The 15552-nt window shown below is 51.4% G+C and overlaps 4 protein-coding genes across 4 annotated transcripts; 1 reads left to right on the top strand and 3 right to left on the bottom strand.

The window, feature by feature from the left end:
• Window positions 1-57: 57 nt before the first annotated feature.
• F5J12DRAFT_716052 (uncharacterized protein) lies at window positions 58-810 on the bottom strand (the record flags this gene model as incomplete). Its single annotated transcript, XM_051740987.1, has 1 exon — window positions 58-810. A coding segment is annotated over one exon (753 nt), but the record flags the coding sequence as incomplete, so codon positions are not given.
• Window positions 811-922: 112 nt separating this feature from the next.
• Window positions 923-2273, bottom strand: F5J12DRAFT_706367 (uncharacterized protein; the record flags this gene model as incomplete). The annotated part of the gene is made up of 2 exons (XM_051740570.1): window positions 923-1077; window positions 1187-2273. Coding segments are annotated over 2 exons (1242 nt in total), but the record flags the coding sequence as incomplete, so codon positions are not given.
• A 1128-nt stretch (window positions 2274-3401) lies between these two features.
• On the top strand, window positions 3402-5567 carry F5J12DRAFT_889623 (uncharacterized protein; the record flags this gene model as incomplete). The annotated part of the gene is made up of 5 exons (XM_051747353.1): window positions 3402-3822; window positions 3875-3957; window positions 4042-4428; window positions 4496-5419; window positions 5478-5567. 5 exons carry the CDS (start codon window positions 3402-3404, stop codon window positions 5565-5567), a joined length of 1905 nt encoding a protein of 634 aa, XP_051603036.1.
• A 2015-nt stretch (window positions 5568-7582) lies between these two features.
• Window positions 7583-10371, bottom strand: F5J12DRAFT_810010 (uncharacterized protein; the record flags this gene model as incomplete). The annotated part of the gene is made up of 2 exons (XM_051744759.1): window positions 7583-7764; window positions 7933-10371. The coding sequence occupies one exon, from the start codon at window positions 10369-10371 to the stop codon at window positions 7933-7935; it is 2439 nt and encodes an 812-aa protein (XP_051603035.1). The 3' UTR covers window positions 7583-7764.
• Between the last annotated feature and the right edge of the window lie 5181 nt (window positions 10372-15552).

The raw sequence follows: 15552 nt of genomic DNA, 5'->3' as shown, positions 1-15552 counted from the left end.
CAGCAACGGCAACGTTCGGTACGCGGTAATGTTGGCCGGGAAACAACTATGAAACGTCGATGCCTTCCCGACCCAATCCAGAATCGAGATATCCCCAGATTGTGATATGACTTCGGCTAGGAGGCGACCCAAAGCAAATTCGGCAGATTCGCCGTAAAGAACAGGTAGATAGAGGTTGAAAATCCCAAAAAGCGAATAAGCAATGTCCTCGGGGCGGGTGGTACGACGCGACGATGCCCATTGGAGTCTCGAGCGTGCATCGTCCATACCTGGAGCGAAGTCAGCGAACCGAGATGCTATTCCAGTTGCTCTTTCGAGTTCTTCTAGTACAACACCATCTGCTTTATGATTGGAAGATTCGATATTTTTGTAGAGCGACCAGGTTCGAGTGTAGAACAGAATGGAGTGGGAGGCCAGTAGCTCTTGGAGGGTCCATCCGCGTCCGAACCATTGGCTTGGAGCAAATGACCCAGTCTCGGGAACATCTGCAAGATACACGATCGTTAGAGCAGAACGCCGATACCATCCAAACATCGATCCTATCGCCTCTTGCAACTCAGCACTGCTATTTTTATCAATGCAGCATGTATCGCTCCACCCCCACAGGTAACCTCGCTTGAAAGCAGTAAGACAGAACTTCTGGAGTTTTTTGACACCCCCAATTGGTGTCATGTCATACAATGGGCGGCCTTGGACATCGCGCAGAGACGGTTCGCCTTCTCTCCAGCGGTGAGAGAGCATGACAAACCGGAAGTATCTCGAGATAACAGTATGGATACGGCCAACTCGCTCCACCGGGTCATATGACATGGCTGATGACAAGAGCTGGTTGTACTGCAGGCCACTCGTGAAATGTAATATCTGCGCATCCCGGTCACACAAGGCGCCTGTTTGCGTGTTCAGCAGTCTAGTCGGAGTGGAGTGCAAGGTCATGCAGGTTCGAGGAATAACTGGCATGCCCAGTTGGGCAGAGTTGCAGCAAATATTTGTGCAACATGATCGCTTGGTTCAAGTCCTCAATTGCATGTCGATTTCGAAATCGGCCCTTGAGGTAATGGCCAACGGCACGTAGATTGGCTACAACACGGTCAGGCATGACGGATTCATCCGAGTTTGTCCCTTGGACCAGCCTCTGAATGCGCTCGCTGATGAATAAAGCGAGTTTTTCGGCAGACAGCGTAATCACGGTGTTTCGGCGGCCGGAGCTCCAAAACGTACGTGCCAAGACAAATAGCTTCATCCAAGTCTGCTATTGCAGCCTGCTGTCGAAACTTATCCCAAAGGTGAAGTGAGAGTGCATGGAATGAAGAGGCGGCATCAGCGAAACTTGTCGGACGGAGTACCAGTGCAACTCGGCGAAGAAGCTTTACCGCACCCGACCCGGGCATCATAGATTGTTTCTGAAACTTTTTCATGAGGAGGTAAGCGAGAACGCGAAGAGATGCGCCACGATGGGGATGCCCTGGTGGGTGGAGCTCTAATGCGGCACGTCCGAGCATGACAGCCTCTTCTAGGTCCGTGACTAGACCCTGAGTGTCATATCTACTCGACAGACAAAGGGCAAGCGAGTGGAGCAATGAAGACCGATCAGGCTGTCCAGAGGGACGGAGTTCCAATGCTGTCCGGTGCAGTTCAATAGCCTCGTCCAAGTCGTGTATCACAGCTTGTTTCTGGAACCTTATCCAGAGGTCGCAAGCGAGACTGTAAAGAGATATGCCATGATCAGGATGTCCTGATGGTCGGAGTTCTAGTGCTGCACGTCCAAGCGTGATAGCTTCTTCCAAGTCTGCTATTACCCCCTGATTCTCGTATCTATTCAAAAGGCAGTGAGCAAGCAAGTGGAGTGATGAGGACCGATCAGGATGTCCAGAGGGACGGAGTTCCAATGCTGCCCGGTGCAGCTCAGTCGCCTCGTCCAAGTCATGTTTCACAGTTTGTTTCTGGAACCTCTCCCAGAGGTCACAAGCGAGATGGTAAAGAGGTATGTCACGATCGGGATGGCCTGGTGGACGGAGCTCTAGCATCGCACGTCCAAGCGTGATAGCTTCTTCCAAGTCCGCGACTACCCGCTGACTGCCGTATCTATCGGAAAGACATACAGCAAGCAAGTCGAGCAATGAAGACCGGTCAGGATGTCCAGAGGGGCGGAGCTTCAAAGTAACACGAAGCAAAGCGATCGCGTTGTCCACGTCATCGACTCTCCCATGTTGCTGGAATATGTCATGGAGGGCCCTCGCCAAGTTGGTGAGGGCAACATCCTGGCCAATATGCCCAGGATAAACATGTTCCGACACTGCTCGCTTCCGAGAAACGTCGATGTCCTGGTTAATATGTCCTGGATGAAAGCATTCCGACACCGCTCTCTTGCGGAAAACGTAGTCTGGTGAATTCATCGAATGCGATTATTCTGGCAGGTTGTGCACAGCGGAAATGGTTCTGCCTTCAGGCCAGGTTCGGTAATCAGTTGCAATACAACAGGAATAGCAAAACCATGCCTTATCCTTGGAAATGAGCAAGAAACGAAGCAAGTAATCTTGGACGTCAGAATGCTACATAGTTAAATTAGTGAGGTTAATTATACAGCGCAAAAAACCCACAGGTAAAGACAGAGTGTGGAGCGGGAGATAAGAACAAGGCTTGGATCAATCTGCACGGTGTTTAATACATGTAGCGTGACGACAGACCGATCCGCACTTTACCAATGTGCGCAAAAAGTGCAAAAAGACAGAACAGGAGAGGGAATCAAGCTGTATGCTGCTTGAGCAAGCAGTAGAAAATGAAGAACTGAGCAGGAGCTCACCAGCAGCCCAACGGTCGCTGAACGTCTAGTGTGTGAGCATAGGAGACTACAGACGCCCACCCTAGCACGGGAGTACCTGTACCGTTGACGCCATGTGAACCTGTGTGGCATGCGGCATGAGTTGCCCTCCTTCCGATTGGTCGGGGAGATGCGACCCTCTACTGTTGATGCTGCCGAAGTAGCAAGGAGGCAGTCTGGTAACCAGAAACGTCTACAAGGCAAGCCATCGATCAAAGACGGTTTGGTCACCACACTAGCCAGGAGGATGCGAGTACATTTGCGATCTCTGACTGTTGCCACCAACCTAATACGTTGATGGTGTCGACCATGATACGGTACAGCTTGTCCGTTTGTACTTGCACCCCTGTGTTGCTGACATAATCATGGCTAATGTGTAGACGGCCAGTCGAGTGTGTACAAAGGGTGTTGAGATGATTCCACGCTCACCGATCAAGAGATCTCAGTCGAAACAGGGTCTGTAAAGGATGTCTCGTCAAAGAGCGCATTGGCGACACTTCGGAGCACCCCCGTCACCCGAGCAACAACGCCTATCCTCACCACATCCACCGCGACTGGCTCAAAAGCTACCCCATACGAGACAATGGTCGCCGCTCAACAGACGCATATAAACGAGCTCGTTCAAAAAACACGTTCCCTCGAAAACGAAATAGAGAAATTCACAGAACAGCTCGAGAGAGCCGCCGCTGAATCTGTATCGTTTGCATCGGAACGCGGCACCTGGGAAGCCGACCGGAAGGCGTGGGCTAGTGAACGTCAGAAGTGGTTAGAGGAAAGAAAGGTATGGGCAGAAGGATGTGATACTATGCAAGCTTGCCATCGAATTCAACAATATCGCATGGGATGCGCACTCGGCAACGAACGCGTCACTGCGCTCAGAATGCAAGATGACGCGAGGAAAGAGCAGCTGCAGAGATTACAACGGGATTACAAGATCACCATGTTTCAAGCACGCGAAGCTGATCTAGAGGCACGGATCGCCGAGCTAGAGGACTTGCGTGACAGTGCAGAGGCAGCGAGAGTCCAATGTGAAACCACATCACAAGCGTTGGAAAGCGAAATGCACGGTGCTCCTCGGCGAAGTAAACGCGAAGACGGCAGAGATACAATCTGCTCGAAAGCAACGCGAACAAGTAGAGGTGTGTTATACGATTTGCATTGTTATCCCCTGTCGAATGATGATACTTATGCGTCGTCATGATGCCCATAAATTACACCCGAAGGAGGAACTCCGCGAGTTACGGGAAGCTCTTGCTGATGCTTCCGCTGCCACGACGACATCCTCATCCAAGCTCACTCGAATAACGACACAGCGCGATGCGCTGCAAGCTCAGGTCACTTCCCTTCAAAAATCCCTAGAGGTGGCCCAGGACGAGAGCAACGAACTTCGTACTCAGCTGACGAACTGGCAAAGCTTAAAAAAGGGAAAAGATGCTGAAGTTGATGCGCTGAAACAAAAGAAAATCGAGCTGGAGACTGAGTTAATGGCGGCCAACAAGCGCATCAATGAGACCGGAGTACGCATGGAGGAATTCCAGGCTATGGACGCTAGGCTGCAGAAGGAGAAAGGCAGAGTCGATAAGCTGAAGGTTGTTCTTGAAGAATGGAAGGTAAATCTTTTACTTCCATTTCCCCCTGCCCACGATCTCATTTCCACGGTAATGGGGATACTCCCAGACTGAAGCCAACGAACAAACGAACGCTAGGGAGGCAGCGGAGACCCAGTTGGCGACTGCCAACGCTCAAATCAACGCCCTGGAGCTAGAACTTGCCGACATTCGCTCGCAACTTGCTTCTGCCAAATCGCAGGTGTGCCCTCGTTCCTCCTTCCCGCTGCTCGAATCGTATTTTAAAAATCCAGCGCTATCGCCTATCTCTCAGAACAGAAAGCCATCGCCGTCCGTCCCAGAGATCGAGGAGCCAGACTCGGATATTGTAGTCACCCGCGAGCGACTCGTTTCCTCGGGAAAACCCAAGTCTAAAAAACCGCCTTCCCTTTCTGTGGCCGAACCATCATCCTCGAAGGCTGGTGGATCTTCTAAGGCTCGTCCAAAGCCCGGCCGACCAGCTAAACGTCCAAGTCCAATTCCGGATGTTCCAGAGGACATTGAGATCATTGAGATCCAATCTCCTTCCCCCGCTCCGGATGCTGCCCCAAAGCCTGCTTCGAAGGCTAAAGGAAAGCAACGGGTAATTGACGTTGATGCCGAAGATGACAGCGACACACCAAGGGCAAAACAACCACCGAGGATGCAGAAGAAGGCAACCGACAAATTCACGGGCAAGAGCAAACGTCAGGAAGTGAAGCGTGCACAGGCAAAAGACGTATTCAACCCGCCGCCAAGTGAACAATCTGACGATGAACGCTCGAAGCCCAAGTCGACGCATGGGTCTAAAAAACGCCCTCCGCCAGAGACGGCCTCCGAGGCAGTATCCAAACCGAAGAAGACCAAACCTAATAAACCACCGCAGCATCACGAAGACACAGAGGACGATGCTGTTCTCGACGATGTAGATCCAGCTCCGAAAAAGAAGAAGCGGAAGATTAATCTATTCCCTGCTTCTCAGCCGTTGACATTCGACTGGGACTCACTTCCACAGGTAAATACTATCATTTTGTGGCATATCCATGCAGATTCAGCTGAACTGAGCCAACTAGGGGGAGGGTCTAGGTATCCCTACGCGACTCTCACCTATGAAAGATATGGATGCGGTCCCGAGACGATTGGGGAGGATTGGCAGGGGCTGATAATCCACCTAAACGATTTTTCGAGACCAGACAAATACGACTGGGCACTGCCGAGGACCGGCAATGTTTGTAACGCCGAATCAGCATACTTTTTGCAGCTCCAACGAATACCGTCATGCCTAATGTCTGCACTTGTCGCTCACCAGTTAGTGCAGTGAACCAGCACATCGGAAGTTTCGGGCAATCAAGCGTACACTGTTGACCGTTGCTGTTTATGCCAAAGGGCGGCACTATCGAAGAGGACATGTCTTGCAGTTTCTCACCAATCTCAAATATCTTGTACCCGTATCGCACTGTATACCCATCCGAAGTCAGGAGCCTAGTGATGCCCCAGCCTCCTTCAGAAATCAGAGCGCTGGGGACATGGATGCATCACGCCTTCTTAACTTTCGGTTAACGCGTTGGTACTTGGACTAAGACCTGCCCGTCCTAAATCGCCGAAGAGAACCCCCGTCGCTGACAATACTGACCTCTCGGTGGCATTGCCGTCTTGATATCATTACTCACTCTGCACTGAGATATCATTGCAGCGAGACTCCGACTTTTCGGTATATTGGGAACGAGACAGGTAGGTAAAACAAGTATCGTAACAGACCGGTGCTCGTTAGCCGTCGTAAGCAGTCGACTGTCGCCAAGGCATGAAACTCCATCTCAGCGTGGTATGAATCCGTGAGCAGAGCGATTAAGATGGCCGTGTTTTCCCTCTAGACCATTCCTCGATAACCTCCATGTTGCTTGAGCCCAATAACTGGTACGCAGGACACAAGGTGTGTGAGGTGGTCAGGTAAACGGTTAGAGAAGAAAAGTCAGAATTTCGCGTTCAGCCTTTAGCTTGAGCGGAGATTGAAAACGGACATAGATCATTGGCCCCGGCTTTTTTTTATCTGATATGACTCAACCTGCTACTACGCGAATTCTTATTGCAATGGACATCACTTGGACACCACAACATCAACTTCATAATAATACGAGCGCATGGTAAATATGACACTATGAAATGTGTAGGAAGGCTGATATATTTGTTGGACACCTTAACACGATTAGGGGCGAGAACAATCAACAAAGGCTAAGCTGAAGCCCGGTCGTAGGTGGTGTCCACTTACGATACTGACGGATTTTCGTCTGAATTGTGCGGTTTGTGTATTCTGAGTTAACGGTAAAATTCAATGTATGCCCACCATGGAGCATGTTCCTGCTCAATATATTGAGCGGTAATATATGACGGAGAAGCCGTATGCAGATGTCTTTTTTTGCCGCACTCAGCTTACGACTTGCACCGCAGAACGCCTTCACGTTAATTCCATCTGTTGCGCGACGGAGCCGCTCGTATCAGACCTCTATCATCGATCCCTCAGAGACAAGAACAGATATCCGGGATACCAGCCTGTCTATGAAGCCGGTATCCAGACTAAAGAACAGAACGGAAATACTTGGGATTGACTCACCCCCCTTTCCTGCGTACTCTGAATATTGAAGCCCGAAGGTGATTGCGGTCAGCTCACACGAACGTGTAATTGTGACAATTTTACTGCGCGGCGAAACCAGAAGCGTGCATGCACCGAATGGCATATATATCGTTGTGACGCGATACACGCGCTTGGGTGTTTGTGCAGTATTAAGACTAATTCTAATCTGTTTAGTAGTATCCTTCCTTCCTCGCATAAACACATTCTGACAATACTCAATTTCCAAAGGTGCGCACTCTTCCACCGATCCTGATTGGAATATCTAATGTACTACTGGTGACAATAAGAGGAGCCACGTGTGCTGCCTTCTCGGGAGTTATACTTCACAACCCGCAGGGTTCTTGACACCTTAAGCATCTGCCTTCGAAAATGTGAAAGGCCCATCGCGAAACAGAAGGATCTGTACAGGTTTTCGCAGGCTCCTCCATTCCATTGATCCGTGGTATCGCATGTTGCATGGTTGTCCAAGTGTTCATATGCAACGAGCCCCGATACTTCCGTTGCAGAATGGGTGTGAAGCATTCCGTTCTGTTTCGCGCCCGTCTGGTTACACCAAGATCACCGGAATCAAGACCATTGTGGATTACGACCAAGTGTCGCTGTGGCATCGCCTTCGGCAAATAGTGATTCGACAAGATGTCACGGTTGCTGCTCTTCTCCCCGAAGGCAAAGTGCGAAGCGAAGAAACGGTGTTGGTGTTAACCTTCAAGCAGTGTTCTAGTACCTTCGCGGTGAGTGGTAAATGTTTGGAGGTTTTCTCCCAATATACTTCCGTCCGTAAACACATATCGAGGATCCACAGGGACTGCATTGTGGGGGAAGTCTGTGTCTTAGTGCGAGATGCGTACGGTTTGCATAGCACAAAATCCAATCTTTTCGATATCGTGACGCATGACTAGCTACACTATAGTAAAAGTCCTAACCTTGCTTTGTAGGATACTGGTGCGGCCTATGGGCTGAGCGATGAAGTGGGTGGACGACGCGATCCGTTTATACTCGTTGTGAGGTAGCTCCACCAACAGAAGAGCGCTAAAGGGCCGCTCCAATGTTAACAGCAGCTGTTGTACAGCGGTGGGGTCTAACCTGGCCGATGGACCAAGTAGCTTTGAATTCCAAGGGCGAACAAGCTGCAAGACACCTGGCATCCTTCCCACATTTTCTAGCTCGTATGACAGCGTAATCTGGAGGGGTCTCAGGCCGGAGGCCTGAATTTCGTATTCGACGAGCGAACTTGACTTTTTCACTTCAACCGCTGTAACACGGTGGGAGAGGCATGGCAGTATAAGGCGCCGACTGGAAAACCGGGGGAGGGGTGACTTAGCGAGAGAGCCGTAAAGCTTTCGTAGTGCTTTATTTGACATACCCTCCGCGGGACAGATTGTCGACACATGTTCTTCGGCATCGGGCTGGAAGACGGGTAACAACGGCAACGCTTGGTAGGAGGTGATATCGGCCGGGAAGCAACTGTGAAAACGTGATGCCTCTCCCACCCAATCCAGAACAGAGATTTCGCCAGACTGCGACATGATTTCTGCGAGAAGACGGCCAAGGGCCACCTCTGCAGATTCGCCGTAGAGAACGGGTAGATGGAGATTGAAGATCCCGAAAAGCGAATAGGCGATGTCTTCAGGGCGGGTGGTACGCCGTGACGATGCCCACTGCAGTCTCAAGCGTGCATCATCCATGCTTGGAGAGAAGTCTGTCAAAAACCGGGGTGCTATTCCCGCTGCACTTTCGAGCTCTTTCAGCACGGTGCCATCCATCTTGTGATTCGGAGAGTTAAGGTTCTTGTAGAGCGACCAGTTTTGTGTGTAAAACAGTATGGTGCTCGGAGCAAGCAACTCCTGGAGGGTCCATCCACGCTGGAACCATTTGCTACTAACAAGCGAATCGTTCTCCGAAACGTCAGCAAGGTACACGACGGTTAGACTGGACTTTCGATACCACGCGAACATCGATCCTATCGCTTCCTGCAACTCCGCGCTGCTCTCTTTGTCTATACAGCACGTGTCGCTCCAAGCCCACAGATAATCCCGGCTGAATGCGACAAGACAGAAATTTTGAAGCTTTCGAAGACCTGGCTTTGATGCCACATCATAAATAGAGGAGCTCTCGATGCCGCGCAACAACGGCTCGCTATCACTCCAGCAATGAGAAAGGGTAGCGAGCTGGAAGTATGACGAGACGTCAAGACGAATGCACTCGAGAACGATATCGGGGTCACATGTTGCGATGGACGACAGCAGACGATTGTACTGCTCGCTGTTCATAAAGTGTGACACCTGGGCGTCCCGGTCGCACAAGGTGCCAGTACGCGTGTATATCAGTCTAGTCGGAGCCGTTTCCAGGATCTCAAATGCGACATTCTTAACGACTTGCCGGATGTCAACTTCGTTAACGCAGGGGGAACCAGAAGTGATCACCCCACTGAGCGGACTGATCTTTATCTGCAAGTACGTCGTAAGACTGTCCCTAGACACGTCGTAGCCCGGATCGCCAGGCATTAATAGCGCCGTAGCTTCTTGTTCAAGCTCGATGGCCTTGTCCAAATCAGCCATTGCAGCACTTTCGCGGAACCTATCTACTAGGCATAATGCGAGGTCGTGGAGGGATGATGCACGGGTAGGGAGTCGGGCTGGACGGAGTCGAATTACTAGCTGATGCAGCGCGATGGCCTCGTTTAAGTCGGCAATCATATGTTGGCTGCAGAACCTTTCCTTAAAGAAATTCGCGAGGATGTGTAGATAGTCTACCACTCGCCCGAGAACGGCAAATTCATCCAACCGTTCCACCAGAGCAAGAGCTTGAGTTTGTTGGTGAACGAAAAGGGTTGTGGGTCTGGTAAGCGAGCGAGCGATTGTGAGACGATTTGGTAGTCGGAGCTGCAAAACGGAAGTCGCAAGACAAACAGCATCGGCTAAGTCGACTGTTGCAGCCTGTTGCGGGTGAACCGAGTGCCGAAGGCGTAATGAGAGGCTGTAGAGTGACGAAGTGGGGACAGAGTGATTTGCTGAATGGGCCCTCGCGATGGTTTGACAAAGAGATCGTGCCTCCGCCGAGCTGAGCAATGCAAAGTGTCTCAGACACCTCGCCCACAGAAGGACAGCAAGATCATATAGATGCTTGCGACGGTCGCGGTGATCTATTGGATGAAGATCGAGCAACATATGCCTGAGCATCGTAACCTCTTCAAAGTCAGCAGGCGTCTTCTGCTGGTTAAACCTTTCGGCGAGACAGGCAGCAAGCTCGTTGAGGATCCAAGGCCGATCAGGATGTCCGGAGGGGCGTTGTTCCAATGCTTCACGGGAAAGCTGTATTGCCTCCTCTAAATTCTGCATCGCAGCTTGTACCCGAAACCGCTCCCTGAGGTCAAAAACAAGATTGTAGAGAGTTGTACAACGACCTGGATGCCCTGGTGGGCGGAGCTCGAGTGCCGCACGTCCGAGTGTGACAGCTTCTTCCAAGTCGGCACCTACCTCCCGACGTTCATACCTATATGAGAGACAGAGGGCAAGTGCGTGGAGCGATAAAGACCGATCAGGATGTCCGCAGGGGCGTAGTTGCAATGCTGCGCGGTGCAGCCCAATCGCCTCATCCAAATCGTCCATCCTAGCCTGTTCCCAGGACCTCCTCTGGAGGCCACAAGCGAGATTGTGCAGAATAACGTCACGGTCCCGATGCCCTGGTGGGCAGAGCTCAAGTGCCACACGCCCGAATGCGACGGCTCCATCCAAGTCAGCACTTACCCCCAGATTGTTATACCTCTCTGAGAAATAGAGAGAAAGTTCGTAGAGCGGTGAAAACCAACGAGGATGTTCAGACGGATGTAGCTGCAATGCTGCACGATGCAGCTCGATTGCCTCCTCTAAATCCTGCACCACAGCTTGTTTCTGGAACCTCTTCCGGAGGTCACGGGCGAGATTGTAGAGAGTCGTGTCACGGTGCTGATGCCCCAGTGGGGTAAGCTCGAGTGCCGCACGTCCGAGTGTGACAGCTTCTTCTAAGTCGGCACCTACCCCCAGATTGTCATACCTCTCTGAGAGACAGAAAGCAAGTTCGTGGAGGGATGAAGACCGACGAGGATGTGCGGATGGACGTAGCTGGAGTGCCGCACGGTGCAGCTCGATTGCCTCCTCTAAATCCTGCACCACAGCTTGTTTCTGGAACCTCTTCCGGAGGTCACGGGCGAGATTGTAGAGAGTCGTGTCACGGTCGCTGATGCCCCAGTGGGGTAAGCTCGAGTGCCGCACGTCCGAGTGTGATAGCTTCTTCTAAGTCGGCACCTACCCCCAGATTGTCATACCTCTCTGAGAGACAGAGAGCAAGTTCGTGGAGGGATGAAGACCGACGAGGATGTGCGGATGGACGTAGCTGGAGTGCCGCACGGTGCAGCTCGATTGCCTCCTCTAAATCCTGCACCACAGCTTGTTTCTGGAACCTCTTCCGGAGGTCACGGGCGAGATTGTAGAGAGTCGTGTCACGGTCCTGATGCCCCAGTGGGGTAAGCTCGAGTGCCGCACGTCCGAGTGTGATAGCTTCTTCTAAGTCGGCACCTACCCCCAGATTGTCATACCTATTCGAGAGACAGAGAGCAAGTTCGTGGAGCGGTGAAGACCGACGAGGATGTCCAGATGGACGTAGCTGCAATGCTGCACGGTGCAGCTCGATCGCCTCCTCTAAATCCTGCACCGCAGCTTGTTTCTGGAACCTCTTCCAGAGGTCACAGGCGAGATTGTAGAGAGATGTGTCACGGTCCTGATGCCCCTGTGGGGTGAGCTCAAGTGCTGCACGTTCGAGTGTGACAGCTTCTTCTATGTCGGCACCTACCCCCAGATTGTCATACCTCTCTGAGAGACAGAAAGCAAGTTCGTGGAGGGATAAAGACCGACGAGGATGTGCGGATGGACGTAGCTGGAGTGCCGCACGGTGCAGCTCGATTGCCTCCTCTAAATCCTGCACCACAGCTTGTTTCTGGAACCTCTTCCGGAGGGCACAGGCGAGATTGTAGAGAGTCGTGTCACGGCCCTGATGCCCCAGTGGGGTGAGCTCAAGTGCCGCACGTCCGAGTGTGACAGCTTCTTCTATGTCGGCATCTACTCCCAGATTGTCATACCTATTCGAGAGACAGAGAGCAAGTCCGTGGAGCGGTGAAGACCGACGAGGATGTCCAGATGGACGTAGCTGCAATGCTGCACGGTGCAGCTCGATTGCCTCCTCTAAATCCTGCACCACAGCTTGTTTCTGGAACCTCTTCCAGAGGTCACAGGCGAGATTGTAGAGAGTCGTGTCACGGTCCTGATGCCCCAGTGGGGTGAGCTCAAGTGCCGCACGTCCGAGTGTGACAGCTTCTTCTATGTCGGCATCTACCCCCAGATTGTCATACCTATTCGAGAGACAGAGAGCAAGTCCGTGGAGCGGTGAAGACCGACGAGGATGTCCAGATGGACGTAGCTGCAATGCTGCACGGTGCAGCTCGATTGCCTCCTCTAAATCCTGCACCACAGCTTGTTTCTGGAACCTCTTCCAGAGGTCACAGGCGAGATTGTAGAGAGTCGTGTCACGGTGTTGATGCCCCAGTGGGGTAAGCTCGAGTGCCGCACGTCCGAGTGTGATAGCTTCTTCTAAGTCGGCACCTACCCCCAGATTGTCATACCTCTCTGAGAGACAGAGAGCAAGTTCGTGGAGGGATAAAGACCGACGAGGATGTGCGGATGGACGTAGCTGGAGTGCCGCACGGTGCAGCTCGATTGCCTCCTCTAAATCCTGCACCACAGCTTGTTTCTGGAACCTCTTCCGGAGGGCACAGGCGAGATTGTAGAGAGTCGTGTCACAGTGCTGATGCCCCAGTGGGGTAAGCTCGAGTGCCGCACGTCCGAGTGTGACAGCTTCTTCTATGTCGGCATCTACCCCCAGATTGTCATACCTATTCGAGAGACAGAGAGCAAGTTCGTGGAGTGAGTTGGACCGGTCGTAATCACTCGCAGGTGATTGGAGTTCTAAAACGGCGCGTTGCAGAGCGATTGCCTCATCCAGGTCGTTAATGTTCCCCTCGTCTAAGAACCTGTCACGCAGGGCTCCCGCCAGGTCGTCAACGACGATGACCCACTCTTCATGTCCAGGATGACAGCGTTGTAACTCTGCTCGCGCGCGCGAAACCTCGTTGGTCGAATCCATCGAACGTCACTATGTTGGGATGATAAACACAGCGGAAGTGGTGCGGCTAGTAGAGCGAATTGGACAATTAGCTACGGTATACAATAGGAACACTAAAGCCATACATTATCTTTAAACTCGAGATTGAAGTAGAGTTCAAAAGATCTTGAAACGTCAGAGTGCTACTCGAATCAGCGAGGTGAACTCAATGACACGAAACAACTCACAGGTAAAGACACCAAGTATGAAGCAGAGAAATCTCGGGTCTCGATGAACAGAAAGCGCAGAACTGACCTACACGACGGTCAACGCACGCAACATGACGATCGGCCGATAGGGACGTTACCGATAGACGCAAAAAATGTAAGCTGATTCGAGATTGATAAGAGAGAATCACGCTGTATACTACTCGAGTAAGTCACAGAGATTTCAAAACCGGGGAGCCGCCCACCAGTCTTCTAGCCCGAACGTCTTAAATGTAACAGATGAGTACAGGATTACCACTCATGCTGCGCAACGCACTGCCTGGCGAACACGCTTCAGTCCCATTCTGAGGTTCCTGTGACGCTTATCCTTCACGCTATAACTTTTTATAATGCCGATTGTTCCGAAATGCAGACGTATACGCTGACAGGCATCGCTTCGAACAAATATCCTCTCATAGCAGCTTCGTGGTTCGTCCGAAGAAGCTCCTCTGGTGTCCTCGAGATTAAGTTTCCTGGCGCGAAGCTGGTATCAGAAACATCACGCACCGAGGTTATGGCACCTCCACCGAGGGTGATAAATGTTCCAGGTTTTCCTGTCCACATGCTTCTACCCTTTATCCGCACCCCCGATACTATGCTGTTGTTCCACGTACCAGAAGGCAATACTCTTCGAGGAAGAGGCGGATCCGATCTGATGTTGAACGACTCGCTGCTACAGGAAGTATCAGCAAGCTGTAGATCTTTATAAAGCTATACGGGCGCTTCTGTTTTTCTGATGCGTTTTGGCGTTTTCGGAGGTACACAACATTTTCCACGAGCTCGCGTGGGCGACCCACGCCATCAAGGCCACCCAAAGATCATTGGACACCGTAGCACAACGTCTGATTCATCGTTGTGTGGTACTGCCAATTGAGAATGCGGCATACATCGCCCTGCCCACTTCTGCTAACCTAGACTTCTCCAATTAAGGTCGATGGAAGAGTGCGTACCATTGCGAGTCGAACCCTGTCAGACTATGTGTTTATGCCAGGAAGCAAGGACACTTGTCCTGCTTCTGAACAGATAAAACTTGATCGATTGATTGGGTCTTTGCAGCAGACCAAGTGGTTGTGAAAGGGAAGTCAGGATTTTACAATCAAAGCACGATGAACAGAGACTTATGGCATCGGGGTGCTTCTCGTCGAAAGAGTCATCAGAAACGGACGCGTCGTCGTCAGAACCTCTGAGAGAGCTCCTGGGTCATTTGCAGGGGTCAACTGACGAACGCAGTGTCTTTGTCTGATGTATCGTAGACCGTCGACGCCGCCTTGTCCGCTGTCTTTCGCGGATTGCTAAAGAAGATCCCCTCGCTCTCGCGTACTCACTCGTCATCAACTAACTGAAGGCACGTGGGGTCACCCGGCTCATCGCACTGAGCACACCACAGCGGCAAGCCATCGTCACAGTCATGGCCACCTTTGCCAATCATCGAACACCGTGTGTAGGGAAGGTGACACCGTTCACTGGACGATCGCCCGCGCACCTCTCTTGAACAGTGGCAGCGACGAGTCCGTTGTTGGATCTGTCAGCGATAGTTAGATTACACCTTGTTTAACGAGAACCACTTTTATGTTACAAGACCTTTCGAGGAGTGAAAGCTTTCTACTCGTCACAATGATTGACAATGACACGGAAACCGGGCGAAATTGTGCTTGCACTCATCTTCAACCTCTACTAATGTCGGACGGCTGTAGTTCAACCTCGTGTGTCGGAGCTACTAAAGCAAACCGGTCTGGTAGACGGCTAGTTACGATCCCGAGACCACAGAAAACTTACCGCAATCCAAGAACGAACCAAGCATTTTAGCATAACCACCAAACCAAAAAAACACTGTCATTTCGGATCGTAAGAAGCGTTACGAGCTATGATGACAACAGTAACTCCTAATATCCGAAGCTGGCAGCAAGCACGAACGACATCGAAAAAAGAAGAAAAAGAAAGTGGGATATGTAGCGCAGTTAGTGAAGCAGGGCAGAAGGTTACAGAACCAACCCTCCAAGCCATACTCGTGTATCTGAAGCACCTAAAGTAAAATAGATGTAGCCTTGTGTGCAAGTAAATAAAATGCTGACGAAAAATGTCGATGCAAAGTTCCATCAACTGGTATCATCCTTTTGTATG

Source organism: Pisolithus orientalis (assembly GCF_024613125.1).
Source record: "Pisolithus orientalis strain OTSU chromosome Unknown F5J12scaffold_5, whole genome shotgun sequence".
NCBI classification, from domain to species: domain Eukaryota; kingdom Fungi; phylum Basidiomycota; class Agaricomycetes; order Boletales; family Pisolithaceae; genus Pisolithus; species Pisolithus orientalis.
This window is presented reverse-complemented; position numbering and strand designations above follow the sequence as displayed.